Consider the following 21,287-nt stretch of genomic DNA (forward strand, 5'->3'; position numbering starts at 1 on the left):
TTAATTTAGCCAGAATAATAAATTTAAATATAGTGGAAAGTGCCTTGTGGTAGAATGACGTGAATACCCTTACCCGCAGAGCCAAAAATATTGTATTCCTTTACAAAAACAGCACTACGTCCAACTTTGCTAATATTATTTTTTTAAGGACATTTTAAAACAAAAACGGAAAAAATATAATCATAATTATTTAAGTTTATTTCTAACTTAAACCATGAATAATTTAATCTAATACCATGCTAGAAATACCCTTGAGAGATGTATAATCAATAGTCCACACTTCCAAAGTACATGTTCCAAGTAAAAGCAATGGCTAAATAACACTAGTGTTGGTGGTGTTATATAGTCAATGGTAAGGCTGTTGTTATTTTTTACGTCAACTGTCTTTCATCATATGTTATGCTTTGGATTATTGTCAACTCTTCTTTCTTAAAAATTGTATGTTTTTGTTAGGGGTTAGGCTTAGGAATTTCTGTGGATGACTCACGGTTTTAATTGTGAATAACAAATACAAAGTTGTGCAATTAATTAACCAATATTACAATTTAAAAAAAAGTCGCTTCCTCTATGATAAAAGGGATGATAAATTAGAGAAATTTAATATCTAACTTTTACCAAAAGTGAGTAACTTAAGTTAGTACCTTCTGTTATTAGGCCTAGTCTTAAGTGTTTTTTTTCTAGATTAGTAGATAATTATAATCATTGTTGTAGGACTAAACTAAGCAATATTAGGCCTATTCTTTAAAGAGAACTAGCCTAACTTAGGCCTAATGCTAAAATAATATAAACCTAGCACATCTGTGTGTTAGATTCAGGTGCCACTAAGCAACATTTTTATTTTCATATTGTATATGGCCTAGTTGTACAAATTATAACATCGTTGAGTACAACTGACCATTGTCGGCCAATTTTCAAGGAGCTTGGTATCCTGACCATACATAGCCAATAGGCCTATGTGCTTAACATCCTAGCCCACCTGAAAGAAAATGAGTCATCCATCATGACAAGAAGCATGCTGCATGATTACGGGTAGTATAGAGCATGTGATCTTGACCTGCCCCGCTGCCGACTCAGTCTCACTGTAAACTCTTCTACCCATTGCCTGCTATTCGGCTTTTCAATACGCTGCTGACAGGAATTTGTGCTCTTGACAAAAAGCGAGAGTCAAGTTAACGCTACGCCAGTGTTTACTCAGTCAATCTTTGTACTCCTGGCAAGAAATTTTACGTGCCTCTTGTATTTGTAATTAATACACCTGCCATTGTTGCTTAATTGTATATAACTTGTGTAGGCCCTACCTATTATACTTAGTGTTTTAGCAAATTTCCCTATAGGGAAGTGGCTATTCCTGTAGGTGGCACGGTAAGACCTAGGCTCGAGACCGATTTACTTTTTCACTTTGATGTCCCCAGAGGCCAAAAACACCATTCGTTAGAGTTTTTTTATATGTCGGCCTATATTATATATAAGCTTTACGCCCATGAACACGATAACTTAGGCTAAGTACGGTAATTTTTGTCCGGTTTTGATGAAATTTGGATTAAAGGTGGAAGGCAGGATAAACATGAATGAATTTGCGAATCAGACCAAGGGAACGGGGTTTTATGGGGTAAAAAATTGTTTTTCTCATTTTTGACCCTCAAAACACAAAATTTCTCAATTTCTCTCTAGACATATTTAAAGAGCTTGTTTTGTGAGCAGTTTGGTTTAACCCGCTTTCAAGGAATCTCAGCATTTCCGCTCCAGTGTTCAGCGATGGGAACAATATACACTAAGCACCAAGAACAAGTTATTTTTTATTTAAGCTAACTTAATCCAAAAAATATTGCATAACTTAACTTAAGTTTTTTTGCTTATTGTGCACATCCTGTTATGTAATGAAATGGTTTGCTTATACCGGTATGTCTTACATTTTTGGCAATAAGTTATGTAAACTGTAATAAACTTACGATAGGCTATATTTGGTAAAAGTATCAAAATGTTACTAAAGGTATATTAAAATCATAATTTGTATTGACTCTTACTTGCCTACGACTAAAATTTATTTCACTGTTTGACTTTACCGTGTTTTCGGTTTATTTGTGACTTTTCTATCCTCTTACCTACTTAAGAAAAAATATATAACCTAACTTAAGTGTAGTTTATTTTGTAAATAATGCACGCACAACTAACGGGTGAACCTTTTGAGATGCGGTTTCCTGCAATGAACTGCACTTGACCAGCCCTTTAAAATGATGTGCATATCAACCTATGCTTACATTAAAGATTATGTACCTACTCTTCATGGGTCGTCTCCTGGTGGAGGCCAACAATTGGTAATGCTTGCAAAAAGTAGTTTTCATACATGTAAGTTGATGATGTGAAAGGTTTGAATTTTCTAACAGATTTAGTTAAAAAGATATTAAGCCGTTTCCAGACTTTTTGTCACCCTGTATACAATATGGAATACTGGTTGGCTTCTAAACTTCTTGTGGATCAGGATTACACATAGAGTATATTGTTTATCGTATGTTTAATCAGTAAAAATTGTAATCATCTGATTAATTTTTAATCGTAAAATCTTTAATGAGGTTCTAACTGCCAGTTGCTTGACATATGGCTGAAAAAATATCTTAACGTTTGAAAAGCCTACTCAAATCACTGAGTTCACTAGAAGTCCTACAGCAGCAACTTTTATTAAGTAAGAAATATCTATATATATAAAATAAACCATATATTTACAGGCACTAAGATCTTTAACCTTGTATCATGGCAGAGAGTAATGACAGTGAAAATCAAGCATTAGCCGCAGAGGTTCAACAGCCAGAAGAAGACATGGACTCCTTGCTGGATAGTAAGTAATGTAGCTGATTTAGCTTTTAAAATAAATTATTATGCTTTCTAAAACCATCATGATGACAACAGTCACAAGAAAAGTGTATTTATATATGATATTAGGGAAAATCACAAAAGATGCAATAACCTTTTTCCTACAGTCACCTGACAAAGTGGGCTTCGATCCTTGCACATATTAAGCAGGAAACCCACTGGTCCGACACTCTCCCACACGTCACCTTCCGTCAAGGCTCCGACACCTTCTGACAAAATTACTTTGCATGATTTTAAATGGACAGTAACCCACTAGTCAGACACGACACCTTCCGATCCGACACGTCACGACAACATTGCTCTCTGGGGCATTCTTGTCGGATGTCGGATCCGTCATTTCTCCACTCTGCGTGCACTAGGCCTTGATTTTAGTCAATGTCTAGCTTTGTGTGTGATCACAAGTGTGTCATGATTTTGTACAATTATTGGTTACGGACAAAATTCCAAAAATCAAAATGTTAAAAATTCTTTGGAGAATATTGTAAAATAATGTAGTTTGCTTTCTTATGGATATATTTTGATCAAACTTGGTAAATTTATTTATTTTATTCTAAGTTATTAATATTTTACTAAAAACCACACTTGTTTACCCTCCCTGTAGCAGCATGCCTAGGCACTCATAAAACCTTATGTTAATTAAATACATTTAATTGAAAATCAATTCAGACAAATATAAATTTGCTTAGTCGGCAGGTTTTTTGCGGCAGGGGTATTATTGTTTATGTTTTGTATTGTACTTTTGCTAATTTCCCTGTAGTAAAGTAATTGTAACAGGAATTATCAAAGGTTGGTCTAGGAAGGTCCTTGACCATTGTAATCTCTCATACTAACAGAGATCGTCATAAATGTTGTGGATTTTTTTATTATTTGCTCGACTTGTCTCCCTAAACTGTTTGTGAACAGTATGTGATCACATGTTCCATCGCAACTGGCACTGTTGGAGTGGTGGTGTATTTCTCGTCGGAGGCCTACTGTCGGTGCCCGTCGGACCAATGGGTTAATGCCTTAAAATTTCGGAAGGCGTCGGAAGGTGACGGAGACTTGACGGAAGGTGTCGTGTCGGAGAGCGTCGGACTAGTGGGTTTCCTGCTTTATATAGAAAGCCTTACTTTGTGCGTACACCAGTATTCCAACCAAACAACACAAAACGCAAAACGCATATGATCCATCGATTAGATAATTTTTTGTACGCTGGAATCTCCCTGTAGGTAAATCTAAATAAAATCTACAGTTATGGTTTTTTTGTAAATGGTGCAACTTGGGTCTTTCGATCTTTGATGGTACAGGGGAAGCGTATTGAAGTTGTGAATGAATATATGATATTTTAACTCCTTTATTATGATGGGAAAACATTTCAAAGAGAAATAGAAAGTTTAGAAGTTAGCTATTGATTTACTGTGGCAAAATCTCATAAATGGCAATCAATTCCCACTCGGTGCCAAGCAGTTGTGTTTCAACTCAGTCATACTATCAATTATTTCTTATGCGCAAGTGTGGGGTTTCATTGATAGTGATGCAGTAGAGTCTGTTAAGAAGTTTTTTATCAAGATATTATTTAGGCTTCCAAAAAACATACCGAAATATTGAATTTACGTCAAATCATTAACAAATAAAATATACTTCAAGCGAGTTACATCGGAACTATCTATTAACTGTTTTGTCTTATGTCTGAAGGTCGTTTACCATTTAAATTATAAAAACTAATAATAAACAAGAACTAGTGGCTTGTAGGGACACAAGTCCCTAAAAAGCTCAAATGTAAATCAAATTATTCTAATATTCAAACAAACTTTATAATCCAATTATCTATGTGTCAGGATATATATCCTAGTACAACATATATTTTGTTCAAAAAACAATTTGTTGTTTGCTTTTGTTGCTTGATGTTATTTTAAATAAATAATTGCAATGACTCCAGAGGTTTAACCCTGCTAAAGGCAGCAAACATGTTTGTGAATAAAAAAATTGGCTTACTAAGGTAGCTTTGGTCTTTTGGTTAGGCCTAGTGATGAAAAGACTTCCCAGATTGAAATATTAGAAATTGTCTTCGTCAAGTATGAGAAGGCAAATGAAGGTGTGTTGAGATAAGCTTAGCTGTTGGTCAAACCGCTAAATTAGCACCCTGACCCAGTTATTATTTCTAAGTTTATACTCCTTTTGTAAAGGGTTAGAAAAATTAGTGTAAAATAAAGGAATCATATTGACCAAACTTAACCCTAGATTTGTTTCTGATCAACATTAAAAAGCTATTATTAGCCTGGTGTAAAATATTCCTCCTAAAGGTGCGATTGACTTTACATATTCTATAAAAAAAGGGCCTAATCGAAGCCTGATTACTAACTATTTTGCGAATGGTTATGTTTCCATTACCAAGTTATCGAAACCAATCACGAAATGACTTTTCATTAGCATCTTCAACATGCATATTTTTGGATTTTTTTATGAAACGGAAAATATCTCTACGTTTTACCGTTATATATGGATGGTCTAATTAGACCTTTTGGGATTTCGACCTTCAGAAACACTCCCATACCCACCAAAGAGAATGTTGTCAGTCATTGCTGGTGAGTCATAAAAAGACAACTTACCTTCCTCCAGTGTTGTATTTCATGTTGTAGTAATTTAAACAGTGACCTATAAAACATTTAGTCAGTGTTGGTAGTTTGAGTCTTGTTTTTAATTTAAAACTGAATATGTCCACACAACTTATGACATCACATTTCAGCTATAGTTTTATGCAACCACAATGGATTCATTACACAGTTTTGTTAATTATGATGACTATTATCAATAATAAAACTTAATTGTGAACTGCAGAACTTGTCTGTAGAATATCTCAAGACTAAATTTATCTGTAAGCTTATCATGTGTAAAGGACTACTTGCCTGGTTTTAGGTGCCCTTGATGACTTTTCTAAAGTATCTCTGGAAACATCTACGCCCGCAGTCAAGCCAGAAGAAACTGCGGTGTCCCAGGAAGCAGAAACGGAAAGTATGTGGGCCAACATGTTGAAAGAAGCAATGCAGGCCGACCCGAGCATGAAGGAGATGTTTGGAGAAGGTAAGCGTCAGTTGTTCCAAAAAAACCTCAACTGTCCATTACAGACTACTTTAGGTCTGTGCTGTGACGTAAAGTCAGTTAAGTATTGTTATATTATAAGTCATATTGACAGGCCAGTGGTGAAAAAAGTAATAACATAGTTCAAGCTAATGGTCTTGAACCAGCAGTGTCTGGCCTATCAACCCAAGCTGCTACCACTGAGATACCATGTTCGGTCAGACCAGAAAGTCTTTTCATAGTTGCAAAAGAGAGGTTGTTTGCACCAGTGTCCACAATTTGTCCTTTATTTTTGTTCTAAAAAAATACAAACATATTGCATGTAGGAGAAAGGAAATGGACTCTTATTCATTGACAGATCTTTAATTCATAACTATTAGTATACAAAACAAGCATAACCTAAATTAACCTCAAGTTAGACTTAATAAATAAATCACGGGTAGGCCTACAGCAGCTAGTATAATAATATTATGAATGTGAAAGTATGGATGTTTATGTATAACTCTCAAGTTCCATCACACAAAAACTACTGGACCGATTTATTTGACCGACACGAGCTGACTTAATGTTCTCAAACTGTGCAAACACAGAGCACAAGTATAACTACAATAAGCATTTTAATACTTATACGCCCACCCCGTATGAAAGACGGGTACTCTGGTAGTATTTTTTAATTGTATAAAGAATTTATGAGATTAGATAAAATTTAGAATTTAAAAAATCAGGCTAAGTTTTTTATATATTGCAGGTTTGGAAGGGTCTGATATTTTTAGGCCGTAATATCTATGATCTTGTAAGATTGTTCAGGATAGATTTATCTTTTTATTTACAGTTCCTCCTTTTAGTGAATTTGGTTAATTTGTCTATACTATAATAATATTCTTTTTTTCTTTGTTTTATGTTTTTTTTTTGGAGAAGGTGGATTTATGGAGTTTGAGGGATTATTGTGAACATTTTTCCATCATTAATAGTAAAAAATGGGATCAGATTCCAAACCCCAAAACGTCAAGAAAACACTTTTTTACTAATCGTGTTGGAAAATGTCTGCAATAATTCCTCAAACACAATCATAATATTGTTAGTATTATGTCACCTCTGTAGGACTTTCATGCAATTATAAGATGAATAAATGACTACCGTATAGTCCGTTCACAAAATTTAGTCGGTTTGAGACGGTTTTGTGGATCCCCCCTTTTTTAATGCATGTTACAGCTGATTGATGGTTTGAGCTTATTAACAGCTAACCAGCTGCTGTTTCATATATTTGTAGATGGAGGAGGGGATGGAATTGCTTTCCCTTCCCCTACAACCATGTAATTTTTTGAACAGAGTTTAATAATGTAGACACATAAGAAAAACCAATCAGAGGTTCCTCTTACATCTGTATCAAAAATTATCCATCCACCAGCAAAATTATCATGAAATAAATAAATATAGCTATATAAATTTAAGAACAGACATTGGCCTATGATTGGTTTTTCTATATTACACATCATTGCAATACATTAAAGGAAATTAGTTAACGCATTTGTATTATGTCACCAGGTGGTCCAACTGAGAACGACTTTTTCCAAGATTTTTCAAAAATCGCCGAGGCGGCAGTTAAAGCGATTGAAGGTGACTCATCCAGCAACTTTGCAGACATAGTATCAGAAACTCTGAAAAGCCTTCAAGACAACAGTGAATTATCAAGGGTGAGTAGTGGTGAACTGTTTGTGAACTAATGTCTGGTACGGTAATGTTGAAGGTGTACATTTTATTTAGGCCAACATTAGGATTATACAAAACAAGCAACAGGTTGAAGTTATTACTACAAGAAGGTTTGTTTAAATGGATAGTTAGGATTTAGCCTACATAAGAAACGGCGTATCGAGTATGTATGAGAAAATAAAACTGAAACTGAGACATCTCACCTACTATTTATACAATTCATAAATACAATTTTTTGTGATGTAATTATCACACATCTTGCAAACTTCAAAACTAATTATGAACCCATCATTATTTATGTCATGGGGTTTAATATATATTATTTCTAAATAAATATCAATGTTTTGGGAGTACGGAGTTTGACAAATATATTTTTTGTCATACTGCAGCAAAAGCAGCCGTTTTTTATCCATGCACTGCTGGTCTAAAATAGCATTTTTACTCCCTATAGAGTAAAAACCAGCTATTGTAAACAGTTGTAAATTTCAATTTTAGCAATCGCATGGATCAAAATATTTATCGATTGATTTATTAGGTAAGCTTATTGTTGCATTTTTGTCATTAGTTCGATTTATCGATGGTATAATGCACAATAACACAATCGTAACAGACAAAATGATTGAATCACTTACTAAACAGCTGCTTATTTACATTAGCAGAATTGAAAACAAGCTGGAAGTCGTTTGAGAGGTTATCTTTACATGAAAGTATTTTAGTTTTCTAGCTTAGTTTGGCAGTTAATGATGCAATATGACAAAAAATATAGTTCATCACACGGGCAAAACGTGTCTTTTCAACCCTCGCTCATTTTCCGACCTGGGCTTTGCCTCAATCGTAATACTCGGGTCGAGAATAGTCACTTTAAGCCCTAGTGATAAAATATTCTATTCTTACCAGCAAATGAGTGGAACTACATTGGAAAAAACCCATTCTCAATCAATTGAATGGTTTATTATTAATACATAGGGACCGAGCTTTGCTCGGAGAATATCATTAGTTTACTGTATAGTCTGGAGCAGTCTTTGCTCAATGTAATTCATCAAAATCTTCTTTATAACCTTTAGTCTGTTAGCATAAATAAAATTAGTAAACAAATTAGACCTACTAAGCCTATATAACTAAACCTTCTGACACATCTGTTTGTTTTTACAATTTAATTTTTTACCAAGTTGATAAGACTTCTCTTTATAAATTGTTTAAATCCTTTAATCCTTTTTTCACAAAATTTATTCTGGAAATATTTTTCTAGCATCTGTTAGATACCTCTAATTCAATCTTTTAGATGTAAAACATTTTGAAATCTTCATTAGATCGTATTTATTAAAACAAACCATTTTAATTCAATTTTTGTTAAAATGTAACATGATTTTGGTCACATTTTTAAAATATTAAGTTAACTATATAAACCCCAGTTGTTGAGCTATTGTTTTAAAGGAAGTATCAAGTGGAGGGTATAGATTTTTCCCCTAAAACCACCTAAATTTTGTGAACTGATTATAAGAATAAGAATAAGAATAAGAAATTTATTGACCATTAAGTAAATACATTGTTTACAATAGATCTCGTCAAATTAGTCTAAACAAGTGTCAGGCTTCAAAGCTAATACTATTTTCTATTTAAAGCTATGTAGGATGACAGCATATTCAAATAACTATTTCAGAATTTAAAAACTCATCAATATAGTTAATTTCTAATATATAATTAACAGGAATATTCTTCTGTTTATATTTCTAAGTCACCCACCTAATTAACAATGATTGAATTCCCAACACTGTAATTGATTTAGTTGAGCAATGCATGTATTGATAACATTATTTTTCCAATAACTAATTAAGACTGGTCAAAGAAAACAATAATGTCTGACACACAATCTGAAATGATCTCATAATTTTGATATCTTAAATTATCTACGGGCGTTATCCTAAATAACCTACTTTAAATCTAATGGGTTTTGATATGGAGCGTGTGCTTTAGTCATTGTTAGATTTTAACATGGGGAACAATATGACTAAGGAACGGCTAATGTACTTAGTCCGAACGGTATGAATTTAAAAATATTGTTGCAAACTAAAAATAGACATTATAGTTAGGCCTACTGATCATATCTAGCAGCATTTTGATCCTAGATGTAAAAGAGACATATTTCATAATTCTGTAATATAGAAGTTTTTTTTTATATAGTATTGGCTTGTCTCAAGATTTAGGCTAGTAAAAAAAATTTAACTTTTGATTCCTGAATAACAAAATCTTAACCTGTTTTTTACTTATACTCCTAATCGGTAACAAGGGGTGGTTCACAAGATGATTTGAGGTTTTTGTGTTGGTGGTAGAAAGAGAAAACAATGTTACGTTTCTTTTGGATGTACTGTACAATAATTTCAATTACGATCAATAATAAAATTACAGTCACAATAATCTGACACTTATCTAAATTTAACAGTTAGCTGTTAACAATAAACTCACTAAACACTGTGTGATAATGGGAGGGATCAAATAGTAAAAAGTAAGTGGATGGTACATGACATTGTTGTGCAAGAAGGTTCAAAGTGTTGTAATATAATATCTTGCTTTGCTGATTTTAGCCAAGGGTTCAGGGAAAGTATATATTTTTTATACTTGGAATTTAGATTCTTTTTTTTAAAATAGGGATTTTATCAAACAAAATTAGTCGATACATTTCTTGCAGGTTACTCAATATTCTTGTTTCCAAAGTGTTCCAGTGTTACGATTAGTTCATTGCTTTAGTATAGTTATAATTTCTCCTAATGATTGCTACTGTTGTTTTATAGAACCAGTTTGGTGACCCAGAGCAGATGGCGAGCCTGTTTCAAGACATGGGGTTGAACAGTGAAGCGCTGGGCCAGGATGGTAGTGTAGAGGACATTCCACCCTTCCTGCAGAACATCATGCAACAGTTCCTATCTAAAGATGTCCTCTATCCTTCCATCAAAGACTTTGTTGACAGGGTAAGAGATTGTGTTTAACTTAATTATAATCCAGTAATTTATTATTAGGAAATGTAAATTGTGAAAATCCGTGGGTTTGTCAAACAACATGCCCATTCCAGAGGCGCATAGTCGAAAACTACAAAACATCCCTGGCTTTTCCTTAAGACTTTTAGTTCAACATTTGTGTATAATCTTTTGCTGTAAAATGCTTTAGGTTTTTTAACAGTCGTAATTATCCCACTGATTAGTAAAATACTCCAAGTGTATTAAATAACCAATGTTGATTATGGTATTCATTGGTCCCTTTCTTTTGTACTGCATTACGTAATTTGATACCGTACCGTGGATGATTTACTATTAGCATATGTCGCACTTTAATATTCATATCTTTGTAAAACTGTCTACTGGCTACCTAGCTATCTATAAGACAAATGTAAAGAATATTAAAATTTCCAGTGATAGTGGTTTAAATAGCTGTTGATTCCACTAATTTTACTAATAAAAGTTCACATTTTGTATAAGAAAATATAAAGTAAGTTTTTATTAAATCACAATCTGTAAGTAAACATAAACAATTTAACAAGTAAACAAAAGAATAATTTGAACACATGTTAGAAATAAAATGTAAATAAAACATATGTTAACACCTCCTCCTCTATTTACTGTGCTGAGGCACTCTGCGAAGAATCAGCTGATCAACATGTCTTCTAGTTATTCGCCCATCTTCCAGCTGAACTACGTACATTACATGTCCTTGCTTTTCAGTTATATAGCCTGAGTACCACTTGGATGATCCATTGACATATACCCGCGCTAGAACCTTATCTCCAACTTTGAAATTCCTTTTTATACCGACTTGGAGTCCCTTGTTCTGAAATTTGTTCGGTTCTAATGTTGGAACAATTATTGCGAGGTTTGTTCGTACACTCCTGCCAAACATTAAGTGGTATGCTGATGTACCAGTTGAATTCGGGGATTGCCTGAGTTGCATTACAAGCCTTTGGATTTTATTTGGCAGTGTACCCATCCTCGTTGCCATTGTTGATTCCACTAATTTTACTAATAAAAGTTCACATTTTGTATAAGAAAATATAAAGTAAGTTTTTATTAAATCACAATCTGTAAGTAAACATAAACAATTTAACAAGTAAACAAAAGAATAATTTGAACACATGTTAGAAATAAAATGTAAATAAAACATATGTTAACAATAGCTTATTCTTAAAACCCAAATGTTGTATTCACAACTAGTTTCGACCTGCTAGGAGGTCATCATCAGGTGTGTACAAGGATGATATTACTTCATATGAAGGTCGTCAGTAACAGTTTTTTACACTTACACAAGCACACGACGAATAAACACATAGCGCGCACACATATATGGCCGATAAACTTCCGCATTTTCAACAGGGGTCTGCTTGTCGAGTTCAATGTCATATTTTATCGGCCATATATGTGTGCGCGCTATGTGTTTATTCGTCGTGTTTGTGTAAGTGTAAAAAACTGTTACTGACGACCTTCATATGAAGTAATATCATCCTTGTACACACCTGATGATGACCTCCTAGCAGGTCGAAACTATATGTGAAGACAACATTTGGATTGCAAGAATAAGGTATTTAAACCACTATCACTAGTTATTATTCACAATCCGGAGGCTGTTCACACCACAATGAAATTAAATTTCATTTAAAGTTTTTAACTACAAACAAATTTTCTCAGAATAGAGGCTAGCATGGATATTTATTTTTAGCCTGAACTGAAACTAAGATATTTCTAACAACTTAGAGGAAATCATTAAAGCTATTTTGAAATCATTGTGTGCAAATTTTGTTATAGTATAGATATAATGTATATTATTTTCAAGTAGCCTAGCACACTGTGTTAGAAACTATGTAGGATTTGAATTAAAATTTGCTACAGCTGGTTTATATAGATGTGTTGTCTACTCTTAAACTCATTGGTTCCTTACCTACTCTCTAATTCTTAAACATGTTTTTACGTCTTGTGTTACTATGCGATGTTTGGATGTCTTGCAGCTACTCATCGAGGCTTACATAGCAGAACTGGCAAATATTATTCATCTCGCAAAGTGAATGTGTATCTGGATGGGTATCTGTTAGACCAGGTCTCTCTTTTTCTACTCTCCTCATTATTTTTAATTGTGTCCTACTACCGTGTTCAATATTTCTTCTTTGAACTTGAGGCATTTTCTGTTCTTCCAACAAAACTGATTTGAACTGTTTAACTCGGTCTTAACCTACTAAATATTACAAACATCAATATTTAGGCCTACTCCCAAAAAGCTACAGCTTCTTATAAACAGCTGTTTTTTTGTTTTAAATTTGTTCTATGTATTTCTTATGGGGAAAACCCGACCTTTGAGTGGGCCTCACGCTCTTAAGAGCAGGAATTTTAGAATTCTAAAACCTTATTGCAAAACTACATATTGAGACGAATCTTTTGACACCTCAAACGTTGAAATTGGTCCACAAATAAGGGAGGAGTTGCGTTAACAAAAAACGGCTTCACGTATTATATATATAGATGTATATTATTTTCAAGTAGCCTAGCACACTGTGTTAGAAACTATGTAGGATTTGAATTAAAATTTGCTACAGCTGGTTTATATAGATGTGTTGTCTACTCTTAAACTCATTGGTTCCTTACCTACTCTCTAATTCTTAAACATGTTTTTACGTCTTGTGTTACTATGCGATGTTTGGATGTCTTGCAGCTACTCATCGAGGCTTACTACGGTAGTTATTCATTTAACTTGTACCGTAACTCTTTTGCAGTATCCTGCCTGGCTAGAAGCCAACAAGGAGTCATTGACACAGGCACAGTTTGATAATTACACAAAGCAGCTGGAACTGATGAAGAAAGTGGTGGAGGAGTTTGAGGCGGAATCTGAGGAAGACAGTGCGGAAGTGAAGAAACAGAGGTTTCAGAGAATCATGGGACTGCTGCAACAGGTACTGTTCACCATGTAGGAAACGTTACCATGGATGATGGAAATTCAAAATTATAAGTACCACAGGGATTTGTTAAATCTATGTATGCTTACGTGGATTTGTAAATTTTGTATTGTAATAAACTGGTTTTCAAAAAATATCTTTTTTTGTAGTTGAATTGGAATGCAAATTATTTGGTATTTGTTTTATTTTTTATCTGTAACAATATCTAAATTGTTATATAATTTAAAATTTCACATAAATGTACCTAACCAAATAATTAATTAGTTGAATTTATTTGTAGATTAAGATGGAACTTTCTTGTTTCTAAGATTTAAAAGTAAATGATCAAAGGAGATTTTAGCTAGATAGTGGAGCAATTAAAATAACACATCAATCGCCAGCCAGCTTCTTAAAAACGTTCATTTAAACTTTTTCTGCTTTTATATAATATTTTCCGCTTTTAAATCTAGGTATTATTCTAAGTATCTTTGGAAGGAAAGTTGGGTTTATTCAACTGGAAAGCTGTTGGCAACTGTGAATTATAGGACTTCACTTAGTGCCTTAATATGCGTGGCCACTCAAGTGCCTCACCACCCCCACTGCCGAAAGGCCACTTTTAGCGGGTCATGTTATCATATGGAGCATTTTAAGTGACATGAGCAGTGGCAAGGCACGGGAACTTCAGCCGGGATTGGCCACTCGAGTCGCGCACCCTCGCCACTGGTGGCAAGCCCGATCAACTGTCTGCCATCAGCGGGCCATGTTCTCATATTACACGCAGCCACAGTCGTGGGCCTCATCTCAGTCACGATTTTTGTGTTAAAATTGGATTATATTTATTATATTTGTAACCCGCTTCCGGGTGTGTTTCGTTAATTTGTCGGGTCGGGGAGTTACGCGTCCCTGATAGCCTAGCCGAGCTGGGTTATTCCGGGGGTCAATTTTGGTCGAGTTTCCCGCTTTTGTCTCCTAACGTCGTTTTCCTGGCTCAGGCGGGAATGTTATGCCTCTTGGCTTTATTCGTGCCTCATCATCGCCAGGAAACGAGTGAATAAAAGAGGGACGGCGAGATTTTGTTTCGAAGTTATAGCTTCGTGCGCGACTCTGTTCACAACCTCCTCGGTGGAGTGTCAATTATTTATTTAATTTACTACCCTACGTCCATGCGCCACGGACCGAGCAGAATTAGTTTAGATGCGTCTTGATTGTTTAAAAAAAATACAATGCGTTTCGGGCGAGTGGCCTAGTTCAAAGCCCCGTGAGAGAGTAGGAATATGAAAAGGTGCAAACGAACATACAGAGTAGGGTGGAGAAGGATCGTTAACAGGAAGAGTAAGATACGAGACACACACACACACACAGACAGGTTGAGCACACAAAGACTTATTTCAAATAGATTAAGCCTAACTAAAAACTAACTTATTCCCAGATTTTCCGGGATAGCTTAGGTCTAACTTATAAATAACTTATTTCCGGTGTGCCCGAAGTAATTAAAGCTAACTTATAAATAACTTATTTCCGGGTTTTCCGGAATAGATTAAATCTAGCTAATAACTAACTTATTTCCGGGTTTTCCGGAATAGGTTAAAGCTAACTTATAACTAACTTATTTCCGGTGTGCCCGAAGTAATTAAAGCTAACTTATAAATAACTTATTTCCGGGTTTTCCGGAATAGGTTAAAGCTAACTTATTACTAACTTATTTCCGGTGTGCCCGAAGTAATAGAGAAAGAAGAAAAGCTACTTAGCAAACTACAGCTAACCAAAGCAGTTAGCTGCACATACGATACACAGATCACTCAATTAGCAACAGTCCAGGAATCAAGGAAATGGTAAAGAATGGAAAGAGAAGTTGGGGCTTTACTGTCTAACGTCACGGCGAATTAAAATTCCCAAAGCCAATACGAATCCCCAAAGCCTTAGTTAAGCGTTAATAGTCAAAGGTTAAGCAAAGGTTAAGCGTTATGCTAAGATTTGAAGCAATTTCTAAGGTTAGTGTGTTAGTAGCGGTGTCGTATCATAAGTTAGAATATTTAAATGCATATGGTTCAACACATCAATAATTAGTGGAAGGCTAAATGAATAATTAATAATGAAGTGTTAAATATAGTAAAGAATAGTAAAGCAACTACCTAGAACATTAACAGTTAATAGCGGCTAAGCAACAACATAGAACATAACTACTGTGCACTGGTTCTAGTATAAAAGATAATGAATAGCTACAATGGTTAGTACAGTTCTGCAATATGTACAAACAAATTAAAGCGTGTTAGTTATTAAAGAAGCCAACAAAGTATTGAAATCACTCTAATAAATCCACTATTAATTAACTCTTATTCCAATAGATAAAATATCTCACAGCTGAAGTGCTGCTACAGTAATTACGAACAACATTGACTACACACTAAACACCACACATTATATTTAAGTAACACCGTGTTCTCACGGACCTACGCGATAAACAAAACAAACAAAAACACACGAATATGAAAAAGCCGCCTTGCGTGACCGAAACCGATCGAACTTGAATAGATTTAAACAATACAAATAAAACAACACAATTAAAACAGAAAGTAATTACAACCGGGCGGATCTCGTTCTGACCGTTACTTCTTTGAACTCACGGTCTATAAATTATTTATTGAACCAAGTTCAAATATTCCACAAATCAAAGCTGATCGTTATATATTTACAGAGTTATTTTAACAAAACAGATAACACTCTATGTTATAGTAAAACGATAAAGATATTCACCGGTTTAAATAAATCGATCTCTGTTAATAATTCTATTAAATTTAAGACGAAACTTCCCGCGGACGTTTGACTTAAATAGCGTAATTAATTAACAGGAAATAAACGATAGCGAGTGAGGTCGAGTTATCCTAGGCGCCCTAGGATATTAACAACGGCGAATGGCGAATGTCGTCCACTTACTTGGCGTGAGCGAGAGTGTAGGATCGGGCGTCCGTCTTCTGCCTAATTGCTCAGGCCACTGCTCCTGCTTCCTGCTGACTGTCGACTCTCGCCGACCCCGACTCACTGTCTCTCCGAGCGCCGCGCACATCCAGCGCTGTGGCTGGGGTTCCTGCGCAGGCGCGGGCGACTGATGCGCGGCCCGGTGGTATGGCGGTGAATCACAAGATCAGCTGTTGCTGAACTTGTGTCATCTGCTAATTTGTTTTGTTTACATTTTTGAACTTCGGCGAATTGGCGAGGTGATTCGGCTAGTAAGGGTTTAGTTTTATTATAAATATTGACGAATTTTATGAACCCTTACATATTATATTATTATTTTATTTATATAGATAATAATGGGTATATTAATGTAAAAACTATTATATTTACTTTAAGGTCAGTGCTAGCTTCTCCTTAGCTGAAATAAAATTGTTCACATTCTTGTAGAATTCGGACAAGTCACCATTTATTTTTTCTTTTTCTAAAAGTTCATGAAAAGAACTTTTTGACATCTGAAAAATTAAAAATAAACTTCTTGTCATCCTCTCTGAAATAGTGCGAAACTCCTTTCGAAGGTCTTTCTTTTAGTAACGGATGGACTCCAATACTTTTGTTTAACCTACGTTTACGATGCTTGAGTAAAAGTAGAAGTAATAGTTCATCTTCTTCACTTGACAACTACATCATTCACACTGAGAAACTACATACAAGTCTGTATACAAATCGAAATCATATGGTCGGACGCGCGACCTCGCCACACTTGTCGATACCTCTAGCCGCCCCTGTCACTGCTAGAAGTAGCGACTGAGCAGTCGTGGTCACGAGCCACTCAAGTGGCCGTGCAAGACTTTTATAGCTGTCTCCAAGTCCAAGGCGAATGAGAGTGAAAAATTAAGTCAATTGTGTTACATCAGTTGGGATCGAATTGGCCTGTCATGTAGTCTTGGCCCTACAGTACACAATGGCAAAATATGACTGATTTAATTAAAGCAATGCCCACTCTGAGGTCGGTTTTATGCATGCCATCACACGTTCTGGGGAGTGAGGTTAGGTGGGTCTTGCATCTCAATAATTCAATCACAAGTTTTACTGCCACGTTCCTAACAGGTGGTGGGAAGGAAATAAAGAGCTCAGTGTTGAAGTTGTACTAGAAAGTGTGATGCCAAACATGCCGCATTAACTAATACAACCATTTGACTTTAGAAGGAACAGGCAACAGTATTGGATGCATAATATAAAAATAGCTTATTCCCTATATGGGAAATTCGCTAAAATGTACTGCCGATATTTAGAGAATGCCGTGTTTTTGTATGGTTATTGGTTACAGATGAAATGCAAAAAAATGTAATTTAAAATTCCCACGTTATTCTTATGGAGAATAAGTAAACTGTTGTAGTTTGCTTGTTTATGTATATACTAGCTGTAACCTGCGGGCTTTGCCCCGTTTAACTTCTTAATTTTCAAGATTATCTCGTTCGCATGGCTCAATCACGTCCTGGTTGAAGTTTGTTCGCTACGCTCTCTCACCTTTAGGTTGGAGCTCGTTCGCTACGCTCACTCACCTTTAGGTTGGAGCTCGTTCGCTGCGCTCACTTGCCTTCAGGTTAGCTCGTTCGCTACGCTAACTCGCCTCCAGGTTGAAGTTCGTTCGCTACGCTCACTCACCTTTTGGTTGAAAATTAGCTGTTGTCATAAATGTAAAAGAAATAATAGTGCTGCACCCTGTTTGTAATCCTTGTAACTTTAATGCTATTGAACATCATAGAACAGAACCAACTTGTTTAATTGAAACAGCTGTTAAGATTCAATAATTCCATTTCTCATAAGGTTAACATGGGAAACTCCAGAGCCACTGGGGCGGAGCCCGAAAGGATTTTTGAAATAAGAATATGCCTATATGTTAATCGGGAATGTGAGCTATCATCATGCCAAATTTCAGCGCAATCCGACCAGTATTTTTCGCGTTCACTTGTCACAAACGTACATCCATACATCCATCCATACATCCAAACTTTCTCATTTATAATATTAGTAGGATTATGATCAAACTTGGCAAATCTATTTCTTTTATACTAAACTATTAATGTTTTACTAAAAAAACTCACTTTATTACCCTCCATGTAGCAGCAAACCTAGGTAGGCTACTTGTTAAACTTAACGCTATTGAAATTATCAAATCAGGCAAATGGAAATTCGCTTAATCTGCAAATTCGTTTAATTTGCAGGTTTGCTGCGGCGGGGGTATTTTACAAGTGCCGGTACTTTAAATAAAATAATTTAGATTATTATTATTTATGATGTTAAATATTGATTGAAATTTAGTTTCTAAATTCTCATTATTTAATTTTAAAATCAGCCCTTCCTACCACCCCTTTAATCAGCCTATCTGTAAAATTTGTTTGTCTGTAAAAAAACTGGCCATTATGTCCTTTGCATACTTTTTATTTTCCATACTCTGAGCATTATAAGAGTATGAAAATAAAAAGTATTTACAAAGGACATAATGGCATGTTTTTTACAGACAAAAACATTGTCCTGACACTTGTTTGCTCATGTTGGTTTGTCATTTGAATAGTAAAAGTTATATTGTTAAAAAGATTTATAAATTGCATCACAGTCTTAGTTTTATTTTGGATATTGAATTCGTCATTAAAATCACCATCCAAGACAATATTATAACTGCACCATTTAGAAAAATAGTGTAATAGTTGTTCAATGATGATTAAAAATGCTTGGGTATTTCCATTAGGGGAGTGGTATACAGAAATTACAATGGTGTTTAAAAATCATCTTTAAAGACTGCAGAAGCTTCAAAAGTTAATTCTTTACAAAACATATTAACATCACAAATCCTAGATTGAAATTTATTATGTACAAATATAGTGGTACCTCCTCTGATATGCTCAGACCTACACAAGGCACTACTAGCTCAATAGAAATTTTCTGGATAGCTTTGATTAACTCCATCATATGAAAGCCAATGTTCAGATAAACATAGAATTTTAATATAAGAGTTAATAATAAAACTGTCTAAGACATTTTTCTTTAATTATTCAAAACTTGCATAGTATATTTGGGTAGCGGGTTTCTATCCCCCTGGGCAAAACTGACGTCACAAACCAAGGCTGCAAAATTTTTAGTTGCACAACATCAGTTTGATGGATTAAAGGTGCAATTAAAATTAAACATATATTTTCACAGTTGATTCAGAACACACTAAATTATAAAAACCTAGAGTGTGCGGGCTTTAATTTTACCCCCGGACTTGTACCCCCTTCATGAGGTCAGCTCAAAATATACGGCCCGGAATTTTACCATATGGCTAGATATAAAAATAAGTGATAATGATTAATTTTATTCTTTTAGTTTTAATTTAATAGTAAACATTTTATTATTAAGTAGCTTGTCTTAACCACAATAAACGGACATACCAGGGGGTAAAATTCTGGGGGGTAAAAATTCGGGCTGAAATTCCAGGGGTAAAAATCCGACCCTTTACTCTGCTTTTGGATTGCACTTTCTTGATCACTTTCACCACTATGACTGTATTCCGCGAACCACCTCGCTGTACTGCTGATGTCCGGGGGCAACTCTATGTGTTGTGGAGCTGCACTGGGATGATGGTGGTGTGTCTGTTTTGTGGGTGGAGAAATTTCTTTGTGTGAATCGATTGAGTATTGTTGGGTATCGGACAATGAAATGTTTGTTGGGTCTTCATTGGACAAGAGGCGTTTCAAGGTGAGAACAAAATGTTCGTAGTTTAGTCCATTAAATAGTCTTCTTGCCGATGATTGTTTGTAGGTAATAATATCTGAAACTGCTCCTGTCTCTTGACGAAATTGAACAATTATTTTAATGAAATTTCGGTTGGGACTAAATCTGTAACACATCCAAGAGGAGAGCAAATTAGCTGTCAGAACTTTTTTTCCTGAAAGCTGTTTGAAGGCTTCGGCATAGTCTTTTTAAACTGGTTTTCCATTATAGGCTAAGTTTGGTGACCAAACCATATACTCCACCACCATTTCAACTTGCTGATATGAAGATCAGCTGTTTCACTAGCCAGGATCAATTAGAATAACTCACAAACTTGTCAGCTTGGTGACTTGTTGTCTACCAGACAAATCCTTCATCACTTCACTAACAGAGCTTGCTTGACATGAGCAAATTGACAATGGTTATTGGTATTTTCGACCCGCTATGTAATTACATATCAAACAGCTCTAGTGCCCAATTGCAATTTGTTTGTTTACTTAACTCAAATTTTATGTACAGATGCAGGGCTTAGGGCAGCCACCCATGGAGCTCATACAGGGAGATAGCGACAGTCCTCTAGATGAGACAAACCTACCTAGTTTACCTCCAGGACTGGATCCTCAACAATGCTGCCTCATGTAGCTTACATGAGCATCTAGCCTAGTCTACAACTTATTTTCACTAAAAACCAAAACAATATAATTTAACTGTATTGATTTATAGTATTTTCAAGCTCAAACTTGCTAGACAAAGTTTATGGCTATTTAGCATGTGCTCTTTTGTGCAATTCTTTGAGATTTGCCAATATGTTAAGAACGAACAGCAAGACGAAATGTGGATTTTTATAAGCATTTTGTACAACATTTCTTACCAAAGTGTGATAACAAAAAATAAATATTTGTTTTTGATTGTTGCAAGGATTTAATTATTACCACCTTTTTCACTGTATGCATAACGTGCCACTCATCCTACACTCATCTCCATTCATACTTGGCTTAAAATACCTACTTTGTATGGTCGCCATTTAATAAGAAAGTAT

General features: G+C 35.0%; 1 protein-coding gene across 1 annotated transcript; it reads left to right on the forward strand.

The window, feature by feature from the left end:
- Window positions 1-431: 431 nt before the first annotated feature.
- Window positions 432-21,161, forward strand: LOC129001997 (peroxisomal biogenesis factor 19-like). Its single transcript, XM_054429476.1, has 7 exons — window positions 432-620; window positions 2,724-2,833; window positions 5,764-5,928; window positions 7,471-7,619; window positions 10,425-10,601; window positions 13,382-13,558; window positions 20,768-21,161. Exons 2-7 carry the CDS (start codon window positions 2,749-2,751, stop codon window positions 20,888-20,890), a joined length of 876 nt encoding a protein of 291 aa, XP_054285451.1. The 5' UTR covers window positions 432-620; window positions 2,724-2,748; the 3' UTR covers window positions 20,891-21,161.
- Window positions 21,162-21,287: the final 126 nt, after the last annotated feature.

Source organism: Macrosteles quadrilineatus, unplaced genomic scaffold (assembly GCF_028750875.1).
Source record: "Macrosteles quadrilineatus isolate MER2022 unplaced genomic scaffold, UCM_ALF_1.0 Scaffold_9__3_contigs__length_116548681, whole genome shotgun sequence".
NCBI classification, from domain to species: Eukaryota; Metazoa; Arthropoda; class Insecta; order Hemiptera; family Cicadellidae; genus Macrosteles; species Macrosteles quadrilineatus.